The 22,459-nt window shown below is 54.6% G+C and overlaps 1 protein-coding gene across 2 annotated transcripts; it reads left to right on the forward strand.

The window, feature by feature from the left end:
- Positions 1 to 7,389: 7,389 nt before the first annotated feature.
- On the forward strand, positions 7,390 to 22,242 carry NECTIN4 (nectin cell adhesion molecule 4; the record flags this gene model as incomplete). Of its 2 annotated transcripts, XM_082861622.1 has the most annotated exons (9): positions 7,390 to 7,465; positions 16,056 to 16,415; positions 17,696 to 17,986; positions 19,081 to 19,201; positions 20,139 to 20,287; positions 20,536 to 20,692; positions 21,113 to 21,188; positions 21,562 to 21,636; positions 21,969 to 22,242. In XM_082861622.1, the coding sequence occupies 9 exons, from the start codon at positions 7,390 to 7,392 to the stop codon at positions 22,191 to 22,193; spliced, it is 1,530 nt and encodes a 509-aa protein (XP_082717748.1). In that variant the 3' UTR covers positions 22,194 to 22,242. The 2 variants fall into 2 exon arrangements, with proteins under 2 accessions (XP_082717748.1, XP_082717749.1); XM_082861623.1 differs by lacking the exon at positions 21,562 to 21,636.
- Between the last annotated feature and the right edge of the window lie 217 nt (positions 22,243 to 22,459).

Below are 22,459 nucleotides of genomic sequence, written 5' to 3' on the forward strand. Positions count from 1 at the left end.
TGCCTACGTCTCCCAGGCTGTCGCATCCTTCAGGCGGTCTCTGCGGCTCTTCCTTTATTGTCCTCTGGCCTTTCTACATTTTTCCCACAGTTCATTCTGCCTATAGCTGACTTCCGGGCCTCATGTCTTCTTGGTCCCAATTCTGGCTTTTTGCTCTCAGCTCAGCCAGAATAAGGACGTGGGCAAACAGGAGGACAGAGGAATGACCAGGAAAAGAGATTTCAAGAGGCCAGATCTTGAGACGTGATTGAGACGTGAGCTGAAAGTAGTTGGTGAGAGAAGTGGAACTGTGAGCAGCCCTGGGGTGGAGGGGAGTGGGAATCAGATGGGTTAGAGAATGATGGAGAGGTGGGGTAAGGATGGGGAAAAACTTGAGTTTTTGAGGGACATGGCGATATTGAGTAGGAAAGTATCAATGGGTCATTGTTGAGTGGTGGAAATTGAGGGTGGAAGAGGGAAGTACCTGAGTGATCCCAGCAGTGGGCAAGTAGGCGTCCAGAAATTTCTCTTTAGGTATTTCTGTCTCTGTTTCAGATTTTGTCTCAGCTTCTTATCTCTTTGAATTACCCCCCTTCAATAACTCGTGTGTGTGTGTGTGTGTGTGTGTGTGTGTGTGCGTGTGTGTGTGTGTATCTGTGTGTCTGTGTGTTACTCCCTCTCTGTATCTATCTCTAGGTTTCGACCTGTCTCACGGTGCCTTGAGATCTCTCTCACCATATCTACTTTGTGTTTTTCTCTCTGGGTCTCTGCCCTTCTGTCGCCCCTGCCCTCTCTCTCCTGCTGGACAGAGCCAACCATCTGACTTTTCTGCAAGGAGCTTTGGAACCTTCTAGGAGTGGCCAGGATTCTCCCCCTTTGGCTGTATGCTAGAACTGTAGAACCAGTTTGGGGTCCCTGGGCACAGTCATAGCGTATTGATTACTGATGAGGTCCTGAGTGAGCTTCAACAAAAGGGGCCTTTTCAGGGAGTAGGATTTCCCCACTGAGGACCTTAGAGCATGGAGGCCTGGGCCCAGGGAGAGAAGCAGGCTGGCACGGGGAGATGAGACTCCGGTCTTTGTTCCTCTACCTTTCCTTATAGCCAATGCTTCCTGATCTCGCTAGTTTTCATGAGTGAGGGACTAGTTAGTTATCACTAGTTAGTTATCTCACTAGTTATCATTAGCAAGGGACTCTTGCTCTGTGTCTTGATCCCTAGCCCTTCTTCTTTTATGCTACTTCTAGAATTGATGGAAAAATTGAGGTTCAGGAAGGCTTCAGGGTGAGGCTGGAGGGCAGTTACCAGGGGTTCCTGCAAGGAAAGCATGAAGTCCATCCGGGGATGTATGGGGAAGATGCTCAGAAGGGACTCAGGGGCACGCTCTACTCGGCTTCCATCCCTGCTTCTCCCGCAGCCTGGGACCTACCTCCTCCATCCTCAGCTCAAAGGCTCCCAACTTTGCTATCTCTAGGACTGAAAACAGATGCAGGACAGGGTCCGAGTCTCTTAGTGCAGTGAGACCAAGGCCAAGAACTAGTCCTGCAGCACTGGGGCTTTGGGGGTGTCTCGGAACCTGAAGACCCAGCCCCTGCTTTCCAGGATGAGGCAGAGAAAGCCCAGGGCACTGAGACTAGGGCTCCTCTACAGCTGCACCACATCCTGGCCTCTGACCAGGGCAGCTACACCTGCCTGCTGAGTGCTGAGCACTGATAATGGAAACAGGCGGAGCTGCAGGTTTGAGGTAACTTTGGGTTCTGGTGTGGAGAGAAAGGAGGGAATTAGAGTTGACGTGATGGAAAGGTGAATACTCCTGGGCCATACAGAAGGAGGACTCTGCTAACAAATTTCAAAAGAAAATCTACTCTCTAATTACGAGAATCCCCAGGTCCTATTGGTTCCCCCGATTCCCAACTGCTGCTCGTGTCCTCTCAGCTTCTAGCCCTCTCCTCTAACGTCTTCCCTCAGAGTCCTTTCAACACTGGCCCTCTCCCCTTGGGGTCTTCTGCGCTCTTCCCCCTAAGATCCCACCTCTTCCAGGCTTCCACAGCCCTTGGGTCTCATGGTGTCTTTCTCCATCCGCGGCCCCATATTCTGCTCCGCAGCTGTCTTGCCTCCCCCAGGGCCTGTTCCAAGGGTGATGTTTGATCGCAGGGCCTCAGGAGGCTTTCCCCTAGGGAAGCCAAGTTGGGCGGTGGCAGGAGCCCAAGCTGATGGCCAGGAAGTGGCAGTCTTTGGTTTAGAGAGGAACCACACCCTCAGCATCTAAGCTGGATACCTGGAGATGAGTGTGAGAAACTACAGAGGCCAGGTGTTACCTGAAAATGCCCTGGTGGTGCAGGCTCTGCAGGCTGGGCTGGCCCTTGGGGGCTGCCTACATGCATGTTCCTCAACAGGTGAGCTCCCTGGGAGGAGCCTGGCTCTTTCTGTGGTCAGGGGTGGGGACAGGGATGGGGAGAATGCAGAGGAGCGCAGCTTGGGGTCCTCACTAGAATCCATTCTCTCATCAAATTCTTAGGACCCCACTTAAACTTTGCTCTTACCTCCTCCTAACCACTGCATCTTCTGCTGCTTTTGTCAGCACTTGGAAGACTCTGATTTCCACGAGGCCTCCTACTCTTGTCCTGGGCCAGCCAGGACCTATTTCTAGAGCCTTCTAAAAGTGCTAGCCTACCCAGAGACCACAGGGTCAAAGAATAAGGCATCTCTCTCTTTACCCATGCCCTGGTCCCTGATTCTACGACCATGTGTTTACAGAAGTTTGGGGAGTCCATGGGGTGAGAGCAAGGAGGAGGGGGCTCTGCACACAGCGGCCTACTGAGATACAGGGCCCAAATGTGCCGTATGTTCAGCTACTTCCTCACTCTAGCTTCAGGACTCTTTAGGAACAAGCAAATCCAGCCTCCTGAACTGTAAGTGATGTTGTTAGGCAACCAGGAAGTGTGGTTGTCATTAAGGGATGGGGCTGGGTACTGGGGATCAGTGGGCCTGCAGGATAGGCAGATAGGAACAGCACAGCACATGGCAATGTTTAGATGGAATCTCTTGGAAAGCAGGATGCCACCATCCTAATACGGGGCACAGTGAAGCTCCAGCTGGGGGGGGAGCAAAGGCGATTTGCAGTGGAGGAAAAGCTGCAGGAGTACCTGTTTTCTGTGTGAGGATCGCTTCCCAGTCCTCCGTGGGTGAGGAGAGTCCTAGGGAGGAGCAGGAAGAAGGACCTTGAAGCTTCTACCTGAAATAGCCTTGGTCCTGGGGGATGCAATCAAGTCCCCTATCAGTAATCTTCCACTACAGCATCAGTCAACCTCCCAACACTTCTCTGTACAAAGAAGCCAAGGCAATGAGCAGATCAAGAATAGCTTAGTATCACACAGAGACACAAAGCTGTATAGAAATGGATTACAGACATTTGGTCCACATCCATGCTTGCAACGAGTTCCACTCTGATTTATTATCCACTCTTATCTCTCCCAAAGCCCGAGGGTCTCCCTGCCAGCCTCTGACTCTTTGACCTGGGATCTCACTGCAGACAAATAAGATATTACTCACTAAGAAACCCTCTCATCTGCTCCTTCCCCCAACCCATCCTCCTGATACCCCGCCCCCAGCCCTTCCCACTTTGACCCACTCCCTCCTTCCCCCACTCACTCACTCTGACCCTCACTCACTCTTCTTCTCCCCCACACCACCCCACCCATCCTTGTCCCTCCCTGACTCACCTCCAAGTCCCATTGACACAAACAAAAATTTCAGCACAACCCACTCCAACCGGTTTGGCTGAGGTGTGCAGCCTGCCATGGGGACAGACACAGGTTACAAGCGGATCATCAGATACACGCAGGTGATGAACATCTGCGGTTACACACATAGAGACAGCCCCGGGTATGGACACGGCATATATACAGACAGAGACATATAGGCAACACGTGATGGAGGGGACATAGCATGTTATAGTTGTTTATGTGTCTGCCTGTCCTAACTGAGGACTCCTTGAAGGCAGGGACCATGTATTAGGTGTCTCTGTCCTCTCCCTGGATCCTGGCACGAAGAGGTGCTTACCTAATGTCTGTCGAATGAACTCAGGTATGCAGGCCTTGCGTGCAGTGGTGCTGCTCAGACAATTTACATGCTAAGGATTCTGTCTTGACTTGAATTGTTCCCATTCTTAGGGCCCAGAATGCAGGTAGGAGGAGGGTAGGTAGTGAGGCATGAGGGGAATGGGGGTTCACTGAGGAAGAAAGAACAGAACCTAAGAGACCAGGCACTGGTCTGGAAAGTCTTCCCCAGCCAGTATTTCCTTCTAGCCCCAACCCTGGCATTTGCCTTCTGCAAGCTTCATCCCAGAAGAGTGAAGGCAAGGCCGAAGGATGAGGGCATATTCCCCAAGAGCATGGCCCTTGTGAGATGTGCGGGACTGAGGGCACAGGGGGCAGGGGGACTTGGAGACCGGTATTTGTTAGATAAGGGGGAGGAAGATCCCTAGCTCGAGCAGAGGGCTGGAATCACTGCCTGGCCCAAGCGCTCCCTTTCAGGCCCAGTGGTACACGTAGCCCTCCCTCCAAGGCCACCTCTGGGGTCTAATAGGACCTGAACATACCCATGAAAAGATATTTGGCTCAGCCTGGACTTAACACCTCTGGAACGTCCAGCCTCCATGCTCCACATGGCTGGAGTTGGGGGTGGGTGACTGAGGGTCCCAGCCAGAGGCTCACAGACTTCCTGACTGGCAGTACTGGGATGTATTGTGAGCTAAAAGGCTGAAGGAGATATAGGGACAGGATACCCACCTTTTGATCTAACTGCTTTCCTACCACCGTGCCTCAGTTTCTCCTGTGGTTTCCTGGACCAGGAGGGCTGAATCTGTGGGAAGGAAGGGAGTTCCTCTGAAATCACACGATAGGATCCAAGGTTTGATGATTATAATTATAACACGGGACGCTCCTCCCTCCCATTCCCCCCTGCTCTACCCCACCCCTGCCACCATGCATCTCAAAGCAGCATAGGGGTGGGGCTGCTTCCCTGGCACAGGTGGGATGTGAGTCCCGAAGAGGGGAAGGGGTTCACCAAAGTGGAGGCGGAGAGAAACAGGAGATTTGGCATTCGGCCTGGCCCCGACCTGTGGGAAACAGCCCTCCAAGAAGAGGTCGCTACCATGGACACTGCTGAGATTTGGGATCTAGAGAGAGAGAGCTGGGGTCACGGTCCAGAGGCAGGGTTAAAGTCTGGGTCACTAACCAGATTCAGGAGAGTCAGGATCTCCACTCCTCTACCTGACCGCCTTTTCCGTTCATAACATCATGCCTTCAACAAAAATGTATTCAGTCTCCATTAAGTGCTGTGGACTGTCCTAGCATGGATGACTGAGACAAGATTATAAAACAAGCCTGACTTTCCAGGAGTTCACAGACTACAGCTCTCGTCCTGTCCCTCCATTTAACACATTTACTGAATCCTTGGCACACAGCAGGCTTCAATTGTTGCTTCTTGAAGTGAAGCTTACAATTTAGTTAAGGAGATAAGATGTGCACAAATTATGAGTACACAGACTATAATAAAGGGACTAGCAGAGGCTGAGGAAGAACAGAAAGGAGAAAGGTTAATTTTAGGTGGGAGGAGCTGAGAAGGCTTCATGGAAGATGTGGCACTTGAGGTCAGTTTTGAAAGATGAGTAAGATTTTGACAGGTAGAGGCGGGGGTGTGTGTGTGTGTGGAAAATATTCTACCTGAAATGACCTCCCACCTTGCTGGTACCGGCCCCTCCTTCCTGCCCCTCTCCAGACGAAAGGATCCCACTGCAAGATTTTAACCCGTATGTATCTTCTCTTCTCTCCTGTCTACCTGTATATATATTTTTAGCTCCAGTATGTCAGCAATCTTGCCCCTCCCCATCCCTCAATTTTCAGGAAGTTCAGAGTCTGCCCCCTCCTCTGGCTATCCCAGCTAGGCCAATAAGTTTTTGTGTAACTTGGTGGTTACATTATATGCATCCAACACGGAAACGTGTGGTCTTACAGGTCTGAGTACACCTATAGGGACATAAGGATAGAGTATTTGGAATCAAGATTGTCCTTGCGGGCTTCCCTGGAGGCACAGTTGTTGAGAGTCCGCCTGCCGATGCAGAGGACGCGGGTTCGTGCCCCGGTCTGGGAAGATCCCACATGCCGCGGAGCGGCTGGGCCCGTGAGCCATGGCCGCTGAGCCTGCGTGTCCGGAGCCTGTGCTCCGCAATGCGAGAGGCCACAGCAGTGAGAGGCCCGCGTACCACAAAAAAAAAAAGATTGTCCTTGCAAAGTCCAGACATGTGGCTTGTCCAATGACCATGGGATAAATGGATAAAATGACCATGGAGATGGTGGAAAGGAACCCCTTTCCACTCAGGTAGTGCTGACTCACTTTGGGGACTTCTGGCCAGTAATGAGAAGGTGTTGATGCTGAGGGAGGGTCCTGCTAGGGAGGCCAGGAATCTGTGGGGTTGATTCCTCGGTCAATCCCTTGACTTATCCTCTGTGGGGTAGGGGTGAAGCGGAGGGGGTCGCTTAAGTTCCATCTGAGGGGTCTTTGAACTAACTCCCTGCCTCAGGGATAGGGATGCAGGGATACCACCTAAGTTGTGTGTCCTCCAGCAAGCCCCTTCCTCACTCTGGGCCTCTGTTTTCTCATCTGATGGATGAGGTATTTGGGCCAGTACTGTCCTCAGTTCTGGCCTTCTCTGATTCTGGCTCCCAAGCTGAACCCCTCTGGGAGACTGGGGAACTCGGCAAGGCCGGGGGGAAGGCAGCAAGGCTGGCTGGGGTGTGGGATGCTTGGGTTCCTTTCCACCCACAAGGGCCTTGCCCCTGTTCCTCCTGGCCTGGCGCCTCCCTCTTTGAGCCACACCAGGCCTTCTCCTACCCAGCCCCTATCCCCCCCCGCCCCCCCACCAAGCCTTTCCTCTCCGGTCACAGCCCCTTCCACACACTGCCAGGTAAAGCCTGGAGCTGACGATGGGATCCCACCTCCCAGGTCCTTCCCTCCTTCCCTCCCTCTCTGGCACCCATTAGCCAGCGCAGGCTGTGAGGGTGGCGGCTGCCGTGTCTCCGCGCCAGGCCCAGCCCCCAAAGACGCACCTGTTCTGACCTGCTGAGCAGGTTCCCAAGTTTCTGCTGTCGTTGTTGGCCACGGCGTGGGAAGCAGCTCTGGGGGAGCTCGGAGATCCCGATCACGGCTCCTTGCGGGTAGCTACGGTTGGGTGGGTGGCACGGGGCCGGGTCCCCGAGTGGAGATCCTAGTGGGATAGGCAGGCGCGGCAGTGCCTGAGGACTCCGTGACTTCCCGTCTTCTGGGTCGGTGCCCGATCCAGCTCTAGAGCCGGCTCCCAGGGAGAACTCAGTGGAACTTCAGAAACACCGGGCAGCTCTGCCTTTTGACCGATGCCTCTGTCCCTGGGAGCCGAGATGTGCGGGCCTGAGGCATGGCTGCCACTACTGCTCCTGGCATCGTTTACAGGTAGGACTTGCTTCTGAGCCCAAGCCAACACACACACACACACACACACACACACACACACACACACACACATACACGCACCCACACATACACATTCCCTTTCCTTTTACTCTGAACTGAGGAATCAATCTCTCTCTCCCACCTCCAGCGGATAGTAGTGCCCCCAGAAGAGCCACTGTAGCTCTCCTGCTTCATGTCCCCTTCCAGCCCCAGGCCAGGTCATTGGGTCTGGGGTCCCTGACCACCTCAGCCAAAGGGCTGGAGCTGTCTCTTGGGGAAGAGACACGGTGACCCGTTGCAGGTGGCCAGGGAGGTAGAACTGGTGGGGACCATTTCACCCCAGGTTTTCCTGGAGGTTCCCTCGCCTACACCCTGGGCTTCAGAATTGCTGACTGGGGCTGCAGCTGGTTTCCCCAGTCATCAAGGTGAGGGAAGCCTGATGCCCAGAGAGCAGACAGGGTCTTTCTATCTCCTTCTCCTCTGTTCATGATATCCTAGAATACTGTTGGGTGACTACAGGGGAGCTGGAAGCTCTTCTCTCTCTGGCCCCCTCTGTCCCTGAGCACACTATGAGGTACCAGGGTGGGAATCAGGTGGTTACTCAGAAGAGTGGGGGTCTAGGGTAGGGGCACCTTCTAGAGTGCCCTACCCTGGGGCACTCTTTCGTTTATCCCCTGACCCCCCATTTTCTCAACTAGATGCCTTGTATCGCTCTCGTGTAATGTATATACAGAAGATATAAATTATAGGAATTTATAATCTTCAGAGTGGGGGAGAGTATATGTGTGTGTGTGCGTGCGTGAACATGAGTCCACGGTAGGTAGGATTCTGAAGGCTGTTCCCAGGATAATGGGCAACTGAGAAATCTTTCTCCTTGGAAAGACAAGGCCTTATCTATATGGGACAGTTTGATTCCCAGTCCCAGGATCAGTAGTGACGGAGCCTCAGTTGTCCAGCAGGGCCTAGCAGTGATGTCCCCCAACCTCCATCCCCAGCTAAGGCTGTGCGGAGGAGAGTGAGTTCTAGACGTGTGGATGGGTAGGGGCTGCTTCTGCTCTGATCTTATAATGGAAAGGCTGTTGGCCCAGCCTCCAATCGCAGGTTACTGAAACTCCAAGCCCTGCCATCCCCCCTACCCCCTACATCTTAATTCCCATCTTCCAGACAACCTTCTCACTCGCTTAGGCCAAGAGGGTGGGGCCTGTTTGCTGGGGCCAGGGAACTCGGCAGTCATTTTCCTGTAGGATCTACCCACGCCTAAAGAATGGAGCCATGATGTCTCAGGACTCAGAAGTTACCAAAGAGATCATCGATTCAACTCCCTCATTTTACAGATGGGAAAACTGAAAGAAACAGATAGGCAAGTGAGCTAACAATATTACTCAGTGTTAGAAACGTAACCAGGGTTAGCGTCTTGGTCTCCCAGTTCCTAGTTCATTAAAGCATAGTGCCTGAGTGCACACTAGAGATAGCCAGGGTGCTGGATGCTGGAGATGCAGCAGTGAACAAGACAAAGTCCCCAGAGAAGCCAGGGAAGGGTAGAGGACACCCCTTCTAGTTAGGGCATCACCCCAACCTTGCCCAGTGCCTGGACAGGTGCTGTGGCTACCCGGCTCCAGGGAAGCTGGTGCCCAGTGAGCCATGATCTACTGCTATAACCTGCACGGAGCCCGAGGGTGCTCTGAAGGCTGGAACTCAGACTCCAGGTTCCTAGCCCGAGGATCAGATGCGCCCACCTAACTGCCACCCCTATTCCTCTGTAGGCATCTCCTCAATGGCCCCAGGAAACTAGAGTGTTTCTTGTCTCTGAAAAAGCCTTGGACTGGGAAGTCAGGAGTCTTGGGTTCTGGTCCCTGCCTGCAATTAATTTGCTACACGACCTTGGGCAACTAAGAAACTAGACTTCAGCAGACCAAGAGGTAGAACCAGATGATCCCTATAGGCCGTCCAGCTCTGAAAGCCTGTGGCTGCGTAAATATGCAGCCCCGAACTGAAGGTGGGTGCTGGGTGCTGGAAGAGGCGGTGAGTCTGGCTGTGGTGACAGAAGGGGGAAATGTCCTGACCCCATTTCTCAGTGGGGACCAAGGGTAGCTTTACGCTGGATATTGCCTTCTGCCCCTGCACTGCTGCAAATTAGTGCCCCCACCAAGTCCTGGGCCATTAGAGCTCTGAGCCCCAGGGCCCTGCCCCACCCCTGACAGGGAAAGGAGCCCAGGCTAGGGAGGCACCTCGACACCACAGTTCTTTGTCTCTCCTTAATGGGATGAGTTTCCAGGTGAGGTCCCCTCCCTTCTCCCTCCCCATCTCCTGCCCTGGGCCTTAGGGACCTAAATCTACAGATATCCCTCCAATAAGATCCTAGTTCCTAGATCTATTTTGGGGCCCAACTGAGCCCTGCACGGGGTTCTCTGAATTCTGAGGTCTCTCCTCTGAGGGTTAGGACCAGCTTTCTGTCTGAAGTTAGTTTCCTAGAAAGGGAAGGGCCCCATCCCTGCTTTTCTACTCCTGTTTACAGAGGGGGGCAGGCCCTTTCCTGTAGGATCTACCCAAAGCCGGGGAAGCCAGAAAGGCAGGCTAGCTTCCCTGCCCAAGGTGGGGAGAACTAGGGGGAATCCCAGGGAAGCCCTGTGGCCCCATTGACCTTGGTCCCACCCCAGTGTTTCAGGGAGCTGGGCTAAGGGGACCCCAGCCACAGAGATGGCAGTGAGGGGCTCATAGTAGAGTCCACAGTCCCAGCCTCTAGACCCCAGCCTCGGGATCCTGGGGTCCTCCAGGCAAAGTGAAGGGGGGTCAGCCACCGTGGGGAGCCAGCCTAGTGAGGAGAGAACACCTGGGCTTCCCGGCCTTCCAAACTTGCCCTGGTGCTAACCAAAGTCTGGACAGAGAGAAGGGATGGGGGTGGGGTGGGGAGCTGAGTCAGGAGTGAAGGGAGGAGAGGAGCCTAGGGGTTGGATCTGGGAACAGAATCTAAAATGCGAAGGTCAAGTTCAGAACTGGGGGCAAGCCACCAAGCCCCCTGGAGCAGGGCTGTGCAGGAGGGGGTCGGGGTCACTCTTTCACTGAGGCAGGGAGCCTCTGGCCTCAGAAGTTTACCCACAGTTCTCAGGCCACCCTCCTCCCCTCTAGCCTTTAAAACTGGCTGGCATGTCCTGAGAGCTGGGTTGAGGTTGTGATTTGGGGCGGGGCAGAGCTGGCCACACTTGCAGAGATGTGGGAGGGGGGTGGTTGGCTGGCAGGACTGGGGAGGGGGTTAGGATCTCAGGAGTTTGGGAGAAGCGGAATTCTGGGTCTCCCACCCACCGTGTGGCTGTTTTGGTGACTCAGCCGGGCTCAGACTCTGGCTCCCTGGGGGTTTAGGGGACTTACCTGTGCTGGAAGCTGTGTCTGGGCCAGAGCCGGGGCTGCCTCAAGGCCTGTCCTCCCCCATTGTTCTCACCTCCCTTTGTGATTGGTGTGGCCCCCCTCTCCATCCACTAATCTGTGGTGGGCGCTTTGCCCGGGTTGGGAAGCTCTCACTAAGCTGGGGGGCTTAGGACAATGTGGGGTAAATGAGGGAGGTGGATGAATGCAGAGGGAGAATCTTGCTGGTTTTCAAAGTTCCTTAGCGTTCCAAGGCCAAGGCTATGGGGGGAAGGATGGAAGAAAAAAAGTGCTGGGTTGTGTATATCACCTGTCCTGAATGGGGGGCTTCAGGGTTCCCCTCCCACGTCCTTTCTTATCCCAAACTCACCCACATATTCCACCTGTCTCTGGTGGAGGCTGCTTCTGTGGGGTGAGGGGAGGCAAGAGTTAACAAAGGAGAGTGAGACCCTAGACAGCTTGGACCCCTCCCCCTAGCCCCAGGCAGGGTCTCCCCCCACCACTTCCCACCAAACCTACACCAGACAACCCTCACCCCAGGCCTGGAGCTAGAGCTGGTTTTTCTGGTGGTGGCAGCAGCAGAGGCCTGACGGAGATTCCCAGGGAGAGGCCTCCTTGGGGGGCCAGAGGTGCTGGAGGGCCTGGGGGCGTGGCTGGGGGGTGAGAAGGGTGGGGGTCCTTCTAGTAGGAACCTGAGGAGCAAGGGTAGAGAGAGCTTTTGTTTTGTTCTGTTGGGGAGTCCTTGAAGGTTATTTCCCATCACCCTGGAGGGACAGTGACCTCATCTCTGGGTCCCCCCACCTGAGATGCATCTGCCCTCAGGTCTGGGGTGGGGTGGGGAGGGCTGCCTGGGCGACACTCCAAACGGGTGCAGAGGCGAAGGTGCCGAGCAACACACCACTGACCTAAGGCAGCTGAGACAGACAGCCATGCAGAAGCCAAGAGAAACCGACATGAAAATATTTACTGTGTGTGCACATTCACACACACACGCATTTCATAGCCCCCTCTGGATGCAGACAAGCACACACGCTTTCCTGAAATGTGCAAAACGCCCCCAAGTTCACGCAAAGAGACAGCCTCTCCTGCACGTTAACCAGCACTGAGACTCACCAGACCCTCACCCAAAGATGTACGTTCAGACGCAAAAGGCTCACACTTATTCCCTTCTTCCTACTCACAGGCCCATCTCTAGGACCCCACTGCGTACCCCTAGATGTACTAGCAGGGGACGCTGAAGGAGACAGTCTCCTCAGAAAGAAAAGCCTCCTTCCCCAGAGATGCTGTCATCTGCAGCTGCCAGCCTGTTGCCCCTCTGGAGATCAGAGGCCGGGCCTCACACAGATAGGAAAGTTGGGACCCAGGCACAGGGTGGGGAACAGGCAGCCAGCCCAAGCCAGGAATGGAGGGCCTGTCTGGGAGCAGGCAGGGTACACAGAGGGCAGGGCCCCAGAGAGGCCCGTGGGGGCTTGGCCCGGGGTGGGGGAGGCTGAGGGCAGGGATCCCGTCTGGCCAGTTGGGCCTGTTCTCTCCCTTGCGCAAGGTGGTTGCTGGTGGTGACTGAGGCTAGGCCTGCTGTGCAGCAGTGGCTGAATCACCCAGGCTCCTGATGAGCATCCTGGTACTCCCAGAAGCAGGGGAGGGGAGGGGAGGGGAGTGGGGGGGAGGGTCAGAGGGATGAGCGCCCAGCCAGCAGAGTCCACCAGGCTCAGGAAACAATTTGCAGCAGAAGGGTCCGTGGGCCTGGCCTGGCTACTACATGCCCGCAGGGTGACCTCACCAGGCAGGCGGAGTGTCTCCTTTGCTCTGGTGACATCATCATGCGGATGCTGGGTGGGCACTGGGTGGGGGAGAGAAGTGGGAGGCAGTCCTGGCCTACCTTACCCTGGGAGTATGAGCTTCTGGGTCCACTGAGCCCAGGACGGGGATTCTAAAGCCCAAGTTCTCTTTTCCTTCTCTTGCAGCGTGTGTGTGTGCGTGTGTGTGTGTGTGTGTGCACGTGTGTGTAAGTGAAGGAAGGCGTTGCTCAAGCTGATATGCTCCCACTAAACAGTGGATTTAGGACAATGGGGAGCTCACCCAGAAGGGACTTTCTGGTTTTACTGGGTTCTTCAACCTGCAAAGCTTGGGCTCATCACTTGGGTTCATGGGGATCTCGGACCCACAGGTAGGGATGTGGAAGATTGGACTCAGACATGTGCTGGGGACTTGATGCATGTTGTACCCTAAGAGGGTATTTTTGGGAATTCCCTGGCAGTTCAGTGGTTAGGACTCTGAGCTTCCACTGCAGGGGGCATGAGTTCGATCCCTGGTTGGGGAACTAAGATCCAGCATGCCGCTGTGTGGCAAAAAAAAAAAAGGTATTTTTTTGGGGGGGAAATGTGAGTGATTCGTGTTGGGGAGGGGCCAGCTGGTTAGCAAGTGTAGGGATGGGGATGGAAAATATGCCATCTGACGTTGTCCTAGAAATAGTCTTTGAAAGGGTTTGAGTGTCCCAGTGGAGCAGGCCTTGGACTCCCTGTGACCTGCATGGACACCAGTGTTCAAAGCAGAGGAAGTACTGGGAAGCCCCTATCTCAAGCCCACCTCCAGCCCTTCCTTGGCAGCCCTGTTCCCTCTGGCGCCAGGAGGAGGTGTCTGGGAGAGGTGCAGATGGTTAACTGGACTCCCAGGCTGGGCTGGGTGGGACCAACATCAGCTTAGGCAGGTCAGGGCCCTGGTATCTGGCCCTGCAGGTCTGTCCTGTTTGGGACCTCCCAGCTCCCAAGAGTATCCTCCCTTCCTCCTCCCTTGCTAGCAGGGCCATGGGACCCCCTTCCTCTGTCCCACGCTCTGCCTCACTGGAACCCTCTGGTCCACTCTAGCGGGGCTTCACTTTCTCCCTCCATGCCTGACGCCCTGCATCCCCTTCCTTCTCCCTAGGTCCAGTCTGGAGGTGTTTCCTTCGGCAGAGAACCCAGGTAGCCAGCCTATCCTGTCTCTAAGGTTGTCTCTAAGGCAAGCCTAAGGTTGCCATGCCAACCCCCTCCCTGCCCAGCCCAACCAAAGACTGCACATTCCTCCTCATTCTCCCCTTTCCTTCTTCCGCCTGTCTCTCGCATTCATTCATTCACACACCCATTCACTCAGTCAGTCAGTCAATAAACATTAACTGAGCACTAATTATGTGCCGGGAATGCAGACCACTGAGCACTAAATCAGAAACCGTGTTTCCATATGTGATGTGAGACCGAGTTTATACTCTTGAGGTTCTCAATCTGGTGGAAGAGGCAGACAAGAAAATAGCAAATACAATCTGTGGTATAAAGTACTATGATGGGTCAAAGCAGGGTGCTAGAGGAGAACAGAGGAAGGGCACCTCACTCTGCCTGAGGTGGGGGTGGGGGGAGGGAGGACTCCAGGAGCAAGTGATGTCTAAGCAGAGTCTTCAAGGATGAGTAGGAGTTACCCAGACAGTGATGACTAGGAGCTGCCAGACATAGGGAGGAGGGCGTTCCAGCAGGAGCTCCAGGTGGAAGCAAGGTGAGGGCCAGCAGGGTGTGTGAAGTGCTGGCCAGAGGCAGGAGCTTTGAACTTTTGGGAATTGCTGCATATGCATTCCAATGCAAGGAGCTCTTGCCATCCCAGAGAGCCTTCACTCTGTCTGCAGCCTCAGCCCCCAGCCCTGTGTTTCACACGCTTTATTCCACAACTCCAAATTTCTTTCTTCCCAGCCATGAGATTCCCCGGCCATGCCTCCCTCATAAGTTACTTATCCTAGAAACCCAGGAGTTGTCTTTGAGACTCTTCTCTCTCTTTCTGGTCAGTGACCAAATCCTGCCAAACTTCCCCTGGAACTGTCCCGTCCTCTCAGCAGCACGGTGCAGGATGGCAGCTGGAGGGTCCTAGAGGGTCTCCTGTCCCCAGTCTCCCTACTTTCTAGTCTGAGGGCACACGCCCATTGGCTTCATGCTTTAGGGACTCCCTATGTCATCTTGGCCAAATCTGAATTCCTTTGCCTGGTATGGAAGGTCCTGGGTGATTTTTCTCTGACCAGATGTCCCACTTCCTGCTCTGCCTTAGTTCTGTCCTCTCCTCTCTGCTTCCTGAACCAGCCAGCCTCTCCACCTCCTTGGGGTTTGCCCACATTGGTCCCTTACCTGGGACCCCTTTCCAGGTCTCATCCCCTCCTGATTCTACCCAACTCATGCATGAGCCCCTCCCATGTGACTCGGGACCACTGTGACTGTCCCATCCCACGACTAACCTGCAACACACCACTAAGCACTAAATCAGAAACCATCACAAGTGTTTCCATAGCTGTCTCCATACGTATCTCCTCTTCCAGAATAAAGCTCAGGTTCTGTGAGTGCAGGAAATGCATCCTTCTTTGCAGATAAGGCTACATGATAGATACCCCTGAGTACTTCATACTGCTCCTTGTCATGCACAAAACACTTGCCTTTTGTCACTGGCCCCTATCTCTGGTCCTCCGATTCTGGCTCACGGTTCTGACCCTGTCATGTGTGTCTGTGCTGACCTCGTATCTCTGGGCCTCTGACCTGGGGCCTTTCTGTCTTCGGTGACTTTCTCATTCTTGTCTCTGAGCCTTGGTTCGTGCCCTTCCTCCCAAATAGAATACCTTCTTCTCTCTGGGAATCCAGGTCTCTCATCTTAAAGCCATGAAAAGACTGTTCCGAAGGGCCTGCTGGTTTGGACCCTTCCTACACTACATGTCCCATCCCAGACACCAACTGTTCTTGCCCCTTGCCTTGGTTCCTGGCCACACTTTCTGAAAGCATTCACTTTTCCCCCCCTTGGTAGGTTGAGCCTTCTGTGAAAGTTTGTCCATGGCTTCCCGTCTTTGTGTGCACAAAATCCATTTCCCGGAGCTCCCTGAGGGCAGAGGCTGGGTCTCTCCTCTTGTTATAGCCCCCACCTTACAATTGCTCAGGATACAATCCTGGGCTGAGAGAGGGTATGACTCTTCCACATACCACCTGTGTGGCCTTAGGCAAGTCACTTCCTGTCTCTGGGTCTCAGTTTTCTCATCTGTTGAACGGCGATAATAACACCTGCCTCTTGGGAATGTTTTGTGAATCTAATGAGGTAATGGACTGAACGTGCTTTGCAAGCATAAAGTGCTCCAGGAGTTCCGGGCTGCCTTTGCGGACATTATCATTGTGGTTAAGTGTTCCCCCGGCTCTGGCGGCGCCCCTAATCCTGGCTGCTTCTGTCTGCCCCCCTGCAGGTCGGTGCCCGGCGGGCGAGCTGGAGACCTCGGACTTGGTGACCGTGGTGCTGGGCCAGGACGCAAAACTGCCCTGCTTCTACCGAGGGGACCCGGGCGAGCAGGTGGAGCAAGTGGCATGGGCTCGTGTGCATGAGGGCGAGGGCGGCCAGGAGCTGGCACTTCTGAACTCTAAATACGGGCTGTACGTGAGCTCAGCCTACGAGGGCCGCGTGGAACAGCCGCCTCCCCCAAGGAACCCCCTGGACGGTGCGGTGCTTCTGCGCAACGCGGTGCAGGCGGACGAGGGCGAGTACGAGTGTCGCGTCAGTACCTTCCCTGCCGGCAGCTTCCAGGCGCAGCTTCGGCTCCGCGTGCTGGGTAAGTGGGGCCCGTTGGGCATGGGGGCGGGGGTGCTGTGTGTGCAGAAGCACCAGGTCCTCAGGCCCCGGGTCTTGGAGGGCAGAAGCTGGAGGCGGGGGGATGCAGAGATGGAGCGGGCAGAAGCGGAACAGGAAGAAGAGGTGGGGCCCTGTAGGGATGAGGGAGCTTCATTTAGCCACCCCCCCTCACCCCAATCCAGAAATTCTCTCCAAGTGACCCCAAAAGCTTGATACTGCTTCGTCGGGCTTGGGGAAGAATCCACGTATTAGGCTGTTCTTCCTTCTGCTGATCTGAAATCTCCCTCTCGGTTGCTTTCACCCACCCCAGCAAGATGACACAGGCTTATTCTCCCTTCTGCACGACAGCCTTTCCACCAGCTGAGGACCTCTGTCATGCCCCACCCAAGTCTCTTCTTCTTCAAGCTAAACTTACAGGTTTCTGCAACAGTTCTACTAAAGACACTCATTCAGAGCTTCCCTCATCACCTTGGGCTCCATGGTTTTAGAATGTGGTGCCTAGATGTGGACATGCAGACCCAGCTATGACCAGTGTGGCTGTGCATGACCAGTGGGGCTGAGACCTTTCCTGATCTGGACCTTCAGTGAATGTGGTTGGAGACCACAATCACCTTTTAAACCACCACTTTGCACGGATGCCCTAGACGTATGGTCAAGTTAAGTCTTTTCCATTCTGGGCTTGGACTGTTAATGTTATGAAGATAAAAATAAATAAAGGCCTTTATAGTTTCCCTTTATCTACACGGAAGTTAGTAATACCAGCCTTGGTAGAAAAATCTGGGTGTGGATCTTGGCTTCACCACCTAATAGCTACTGATCTGGAATAAATCATTTAACCTCCCTGGGCTTCAGTTTCTTCAGCTGTAAAATACAGATAGTAACACCTACTTCATGTCTGTTGACAGGATTAAAAGAGACAACGTTTGTAAAGTGTTTAGCACAATTCTGGGCACATAGTAAGTGCTTAATAAATGATGGCTATTATTATTATTATTATATAGATGTTATCAGGTTAGTTTTTTAATTACTTCATTATTTTTATTTGAAAAATGACCCGTACTCATTGTAAAAAATTCAAGCATTGGAGAAAGGTACAAAGTCCGCTGAAATGCTACCACTCACCTGGCATCTTTGTTGATGAAATAAAAGAAGAAAAAGGGGCCTGAAACTTTGCACCTGTGCAAGACTGAACTGGGATGGGGCGGGGCCTCCTGACAGGGGTTGTGAAGGTTGTGATTTCTGCCTCCCCCCCATCTGCAGTGCCTCCCCTGCCCTCGCTGAATCCTGGTCCAGCACTGGAAGAGGGCCAGGGCCTGACACTGGCAGCTTCCTGCACAGCAGAGGGTAGCCCGGCCCCCAGCGTGACCTGGGACACAGAGGTCAAGGGCACAACATCCAGCCGCTCTTTCACGCACTCTCGCTCAGCTGCTGTCACTTCAGAATTCCATCTGGTGCCCAGCCGCAGCATGAATGGACAGCCACTTACCTGCGTGGTGTCGCACCCTGGCCTGCTCCAGGACCAAAGGATCACCCACATCCTCCAAGTGGCCTGTGAGTACCTGGATCTTGGGTAGGGCACCCCCATGGGCTCCAAGAGGATTGGTGAGATAGTGAGAGACCCTAAGCCACACCAGTCTGGCCAGCCTGGGTCCTGGAGGCCACCTTGTATGGCTGAGAGAGCACCAGTCCAAGGTAAGAGACCTGGAGCCCATCCCAGGTGACCTTGGCAAATCACTCTGACCTTGTGTCCTTCTGTTTACAAAGGAGCTGGCCCTACTTCAGGGGTTGTTGGGAGAATCAGATATAAACATGGAATTAAAAGCATTTTGGAAAATAGTTTAGGATTTGAAGACAGATAGACTTGGGATGAGCCCTGGTTCTGCTGTTTACCAGCTGTTAGTCAATCTTATTAAGGTTCATTTTCTTCATCAGCAGAAGGAGTATTATTATGTCAACTTTACAGGGTTCTGAACGAATGCAGTGCCTCTCGCATAGCGCTTAGTGCATAGAAGGTGCTCGGTCGACAGTCGATATTGTTTTCCTGGCATTAGACTTTGAGCCTCTCTGGAGGATAGCACTGTTTTCTACTCATACTAACCCAGGATTTGGCACTAAGTAGGTCCTCAACAAATGTCTGTGAAAGAAGTGAATGAACCGGAATTCCCTGGTGATCCAGTGGTTAGGATTCCATGCTTTTGCTGCCAAAGGCCCGGGTTCGATCCCTGGTCGGGGAATTAAGATCGCACAAGCTGCACCACACAGCCAAGGAAAAAAATAAAGAAATGAATGAACTAGTAGGATGGTTAAGCCTTTGATGGATCAGGGAGTGTTTGCTGAGCACCTGTTCTGTGACTAGCGCTATGCTACGGACCACGGGGGATTCAGAAAAGGTGTGCCACATTGCTGTGCAGAGGGACTTATAGGCTCATTGCACAGGTAAACCCATGTGGACTCTCTGAACTTCGAGAGGGGAGGGAGCTGTCAGTAAGGCGGGGCTGGGCTAGCTTTGGCCGCAGATGAGTAAGATGGAGAAGGGCAGGGGGAGGCTATTCCAGGCAAAGTGGGGCCTGGGGCGGGGGCCCTTTGAGGAAGAGCATGATCAAAGGTATCATTTCCATTCTTTCTCCTCCAACTTTTCATTCCAGTCCTTGCTGAGGCCTCTGTGAGGGGCCTTGAAGACCAAAAGCTGTGGCAGGTTGGCAGAGAAGGAGCTATGCTCAAGTGCCTGAGTGAAGGGCAGCCTCCTCCCTCGTACAACTGGACACGGTAAGGGCCTAGCTTGGGACCAGGGTCTTTCCCTCAGGACCAGCACATACTCACCGTGGGCTGGGACAATATATTCTGAACCCCAGATAAATTAGGGCACGTGTTCAAACCAATACAAGAATATGCATGGTCACCAAACATTGTTATTGCCTTGCACCTAGGAGTGTAGGATACATGGTAATTGGCAGGAAATTAGCTGATAAGTCCTTGGCTTTTTTTTCCTTAACTTTAAAATTGTGAAATATAATACAGCATTTCAATGTTAATACTTTATATATTTATGTAAGTGCCTAAAGTGAATAAGACAAAAAGATACAGCTGACTGTGACTGTTGTGAAACTAACACTCTTAGAGTCACTACCAGGTTGCTAGCACCTCAGAAGCACCCACCCATCTCTGCCAGTTCTTTGACTTTTTTTCAGGGTCTGAGATGTCCAGACAATCAGGGAGGGGTCAGGGACACATGTGTGTGAGCCCATGACAGGCTCACATGTGAGCAGATGAGCCATGCATGTGGCCTTGTGCCTGGGGCTGTGTTCATGTATCCTGCCATGAAACATCGTGGGTGCTGGAGCATGCAGTCACATTGTCCAAGTACATCTGAGCCCCGATAGGAAGGAACAGTCCTGTTGTGTGGACTTTATATACCATGTGGACCTGGTACCTAGTGCGGGATGACGTGATGCCTATGGAGCTTGTGGGACGGCACGCGTGTGGATCTTCCCCAAGTGTGTGTGTGGGTGCCTGGGTCAGGCTGGGCGGCAGGGAGAAGGGACCTCTGCCTAGACCTGCCTAGGGGAAGGAGGGGCACCGTGGGAACAGCCGGTGGCTCTGGGTGACGTCATGGGGGAGGGAGGTGGAGAGCTGCCCGGGCACGTTGGGTCGTGGCAGTCTCAGCCCTCCCCAGCCAGCACCCATCAGCTTCCCTGTCCTCCAGGCTGGACGGGCCTCTGCCCAGTGGGGTACAAGCAGAAGGAGATACCCTGACCTTTCCCCCGCTGACCACTGAGCACAGTGGCACCTACGTCTGCCATGTCAGCAATGAGCTCTCCTCAAGGGATTTGCAGGTGGATGTGGATGTTCTTGGTAAGCACTGGGGCAGAGGCTGGGACCTGGTCCAAGGGCCTGGTCGGGGGACAGGGAGCAAGACAGAGAGAATGAATTGGGAGAGTATTGATTTGGAGGGGGCTGGACTGCATGTATTTTGCAGAGGGCCAGGCTGAGGGGGTGGTCCTGGGACGTGTTTTGTGAGGACAGTGTGTGGGGGGCTGTGGAGTCCGGGGGCCGGTCAGGGATCTGGGCATCGGCCTCAGACAGTGGCCTGTCTCCAGCAGACCCCCAGGATACCACGGGGAAGCAGGTGGATCTGGTGTCGGCCTCCGTGGTGGTGGTGGGTGTGATCGCCGCACTCTTGTTCTGCCTTCTGGTGGTGGTGGTGGTGCTCATGTCCCGATACCATCGGCGCAAGGCCCAGCAGATGACCCAGAAATAGTGAGTACTGGCCACTCATGGGCGGGTAGAGGTAAGCAGGGAACAAAGGGGAGGCAAGCAGGAGGTGGGCCAGGACCGAGGAGCGAGAGGAGACTGGGCGGCCTGACATCTGAGGAGCTTGTGGACCAGAGGTAGGCAGAGCCAGTCTTCTGGGAGGTGAGAAGGGCCTTGGGGCCTGGGTCGCAGCTGGATGAGGGGAGCCACACTGCCTGAGTGAGGGTCAGATCCACATGCACGTGTATCACAGGGGCACACACACGCTCTGCAGCCGCACCGCCACCTACAGCCACTCACTCGCACTTGCAGGGACAACCCAGCGCCCACACCCTCCAGCCCCGGCTCACATAGGCTTGGCCAGGCTAGGTTCACCTTGGGAGGCTACCACTACCCTCAGCTCCTGACCAGGGGGTGTCTTCCCAGTGAGGAGGAGCTGACCCTGACCAGGGAGAACTCCATCCGGAGGCTGCATTCCCATCACTCGGACCCCAGGAACCAGGTGTGTGCCAAGGTTGGATGCATTCTTGGGGCCGGGGCCCCTCTGCGGACCAGAAGCGCAGCCCGACCCCAGGTCTGGCCGCCGCTGACTCAGCCCCGGCAGGTCTGGAGCTGCTCTGGGTTTGCTGGGCTCCTTCAGAGGGCCCCCTTCAGCAACCCCCTTCGAGGTTGCTGTGGGAAGCCACCCTCAGCACTGGTTTCATGGCGGGATGAGGGTGGGATGAGGGTAGGGGTGGGGGAAGTGAGGATGTTTGCATCGAGGAGAGAATGGACAGGTCAGGCTGGGGGAAGGTTATTGGGGGGAGGCTGGGGGAGGACAGAGGTGAAGAGGCTGAGCGTTGTTCTGACTCCTCCCCCATGTGCGGGCCTTGCAGCCGGAGGAGAGTGTAGGGCTGAGAGCCGAGGGCCACCCTGATGGTCTCAAGGACAACAGTAGCTGCTCTGTGATGGTGAGGCCCCCGGCCCCACCGGCGTCCCTCCCACTCTCCTCAGGCCCCTCTCCGGGTCCCAGATGTGGTGCGTCAGCTGCCCCTTCACCGGTCCCTGATACCTCAGACTCATGCTGCCCCATCCCATCCCCTCCCCGCCCCGCTATGCCTTTGCTCTCTAGTCTCCCCTTCCCCAGGCCTAACATTCATTCCTGGCCCCCCATCTCTGAGCCGTTGAGCAACCATAACCCCTGCTTGTGCCTTACCTCTGACCCCAGCGTGCCCCAGCCGACCCCCTCACGTCTGGCTGCCCCGCCTTGGTTCCTGACTTGCCCTCCGCCCTTGGTCTCCAGAGCGAAGAGGCAGAGGGCCGCAGTTACTCCACGCTGACCACAGTGCGGGAGATTGAAACACAGACTGAACTGTTGTCTCCAGGCTCTGGGCGGACAGAGGAGGAGGAAGATCAGGATGAAGGCATCAAACAGGCCATGAACCATTTTGTTCAGGAGAACGGGACCCTGCGGGCCAAGCCCACGGGCAATGGCATCTACATCAATGGGCGGGGGCACCTGGTCTGACCCAGGCTTGCCTCCGTCCCCTAAGCCTGGCTCCCTCTGCTGACATGGAAGATTTCAGCTCATCCCCGGGGAGCCTCCCTACACACCTCATTTCCTGAGGAAGATGCTCCCCACCCCACTGACTGCTCGACCTTTTCCTCCGGTCCTTCTGTTGGATGACGGAAGGGCTCTGCTTGTTGAGTCCCTCCCACAGTGTGTGCAGGTCACTGTGTGTGCATTAGTGCTTGTCTGAGTGTGCACTGTGTGTGCGCGGAGGGGTGACCGTG

This window comes from Leucopleurus acutus (genome assembly GCF_964270905.1).
Source record: "Leucopleurus acutus genome assembly, chromosome: 2".
Taxonomy (NCBI): Eukaryota; Metazoa; Chordata; class Mammalia; order Artiodactyla; family Delphinidae; genus Leucopleurus; species Leucopleurus acutus.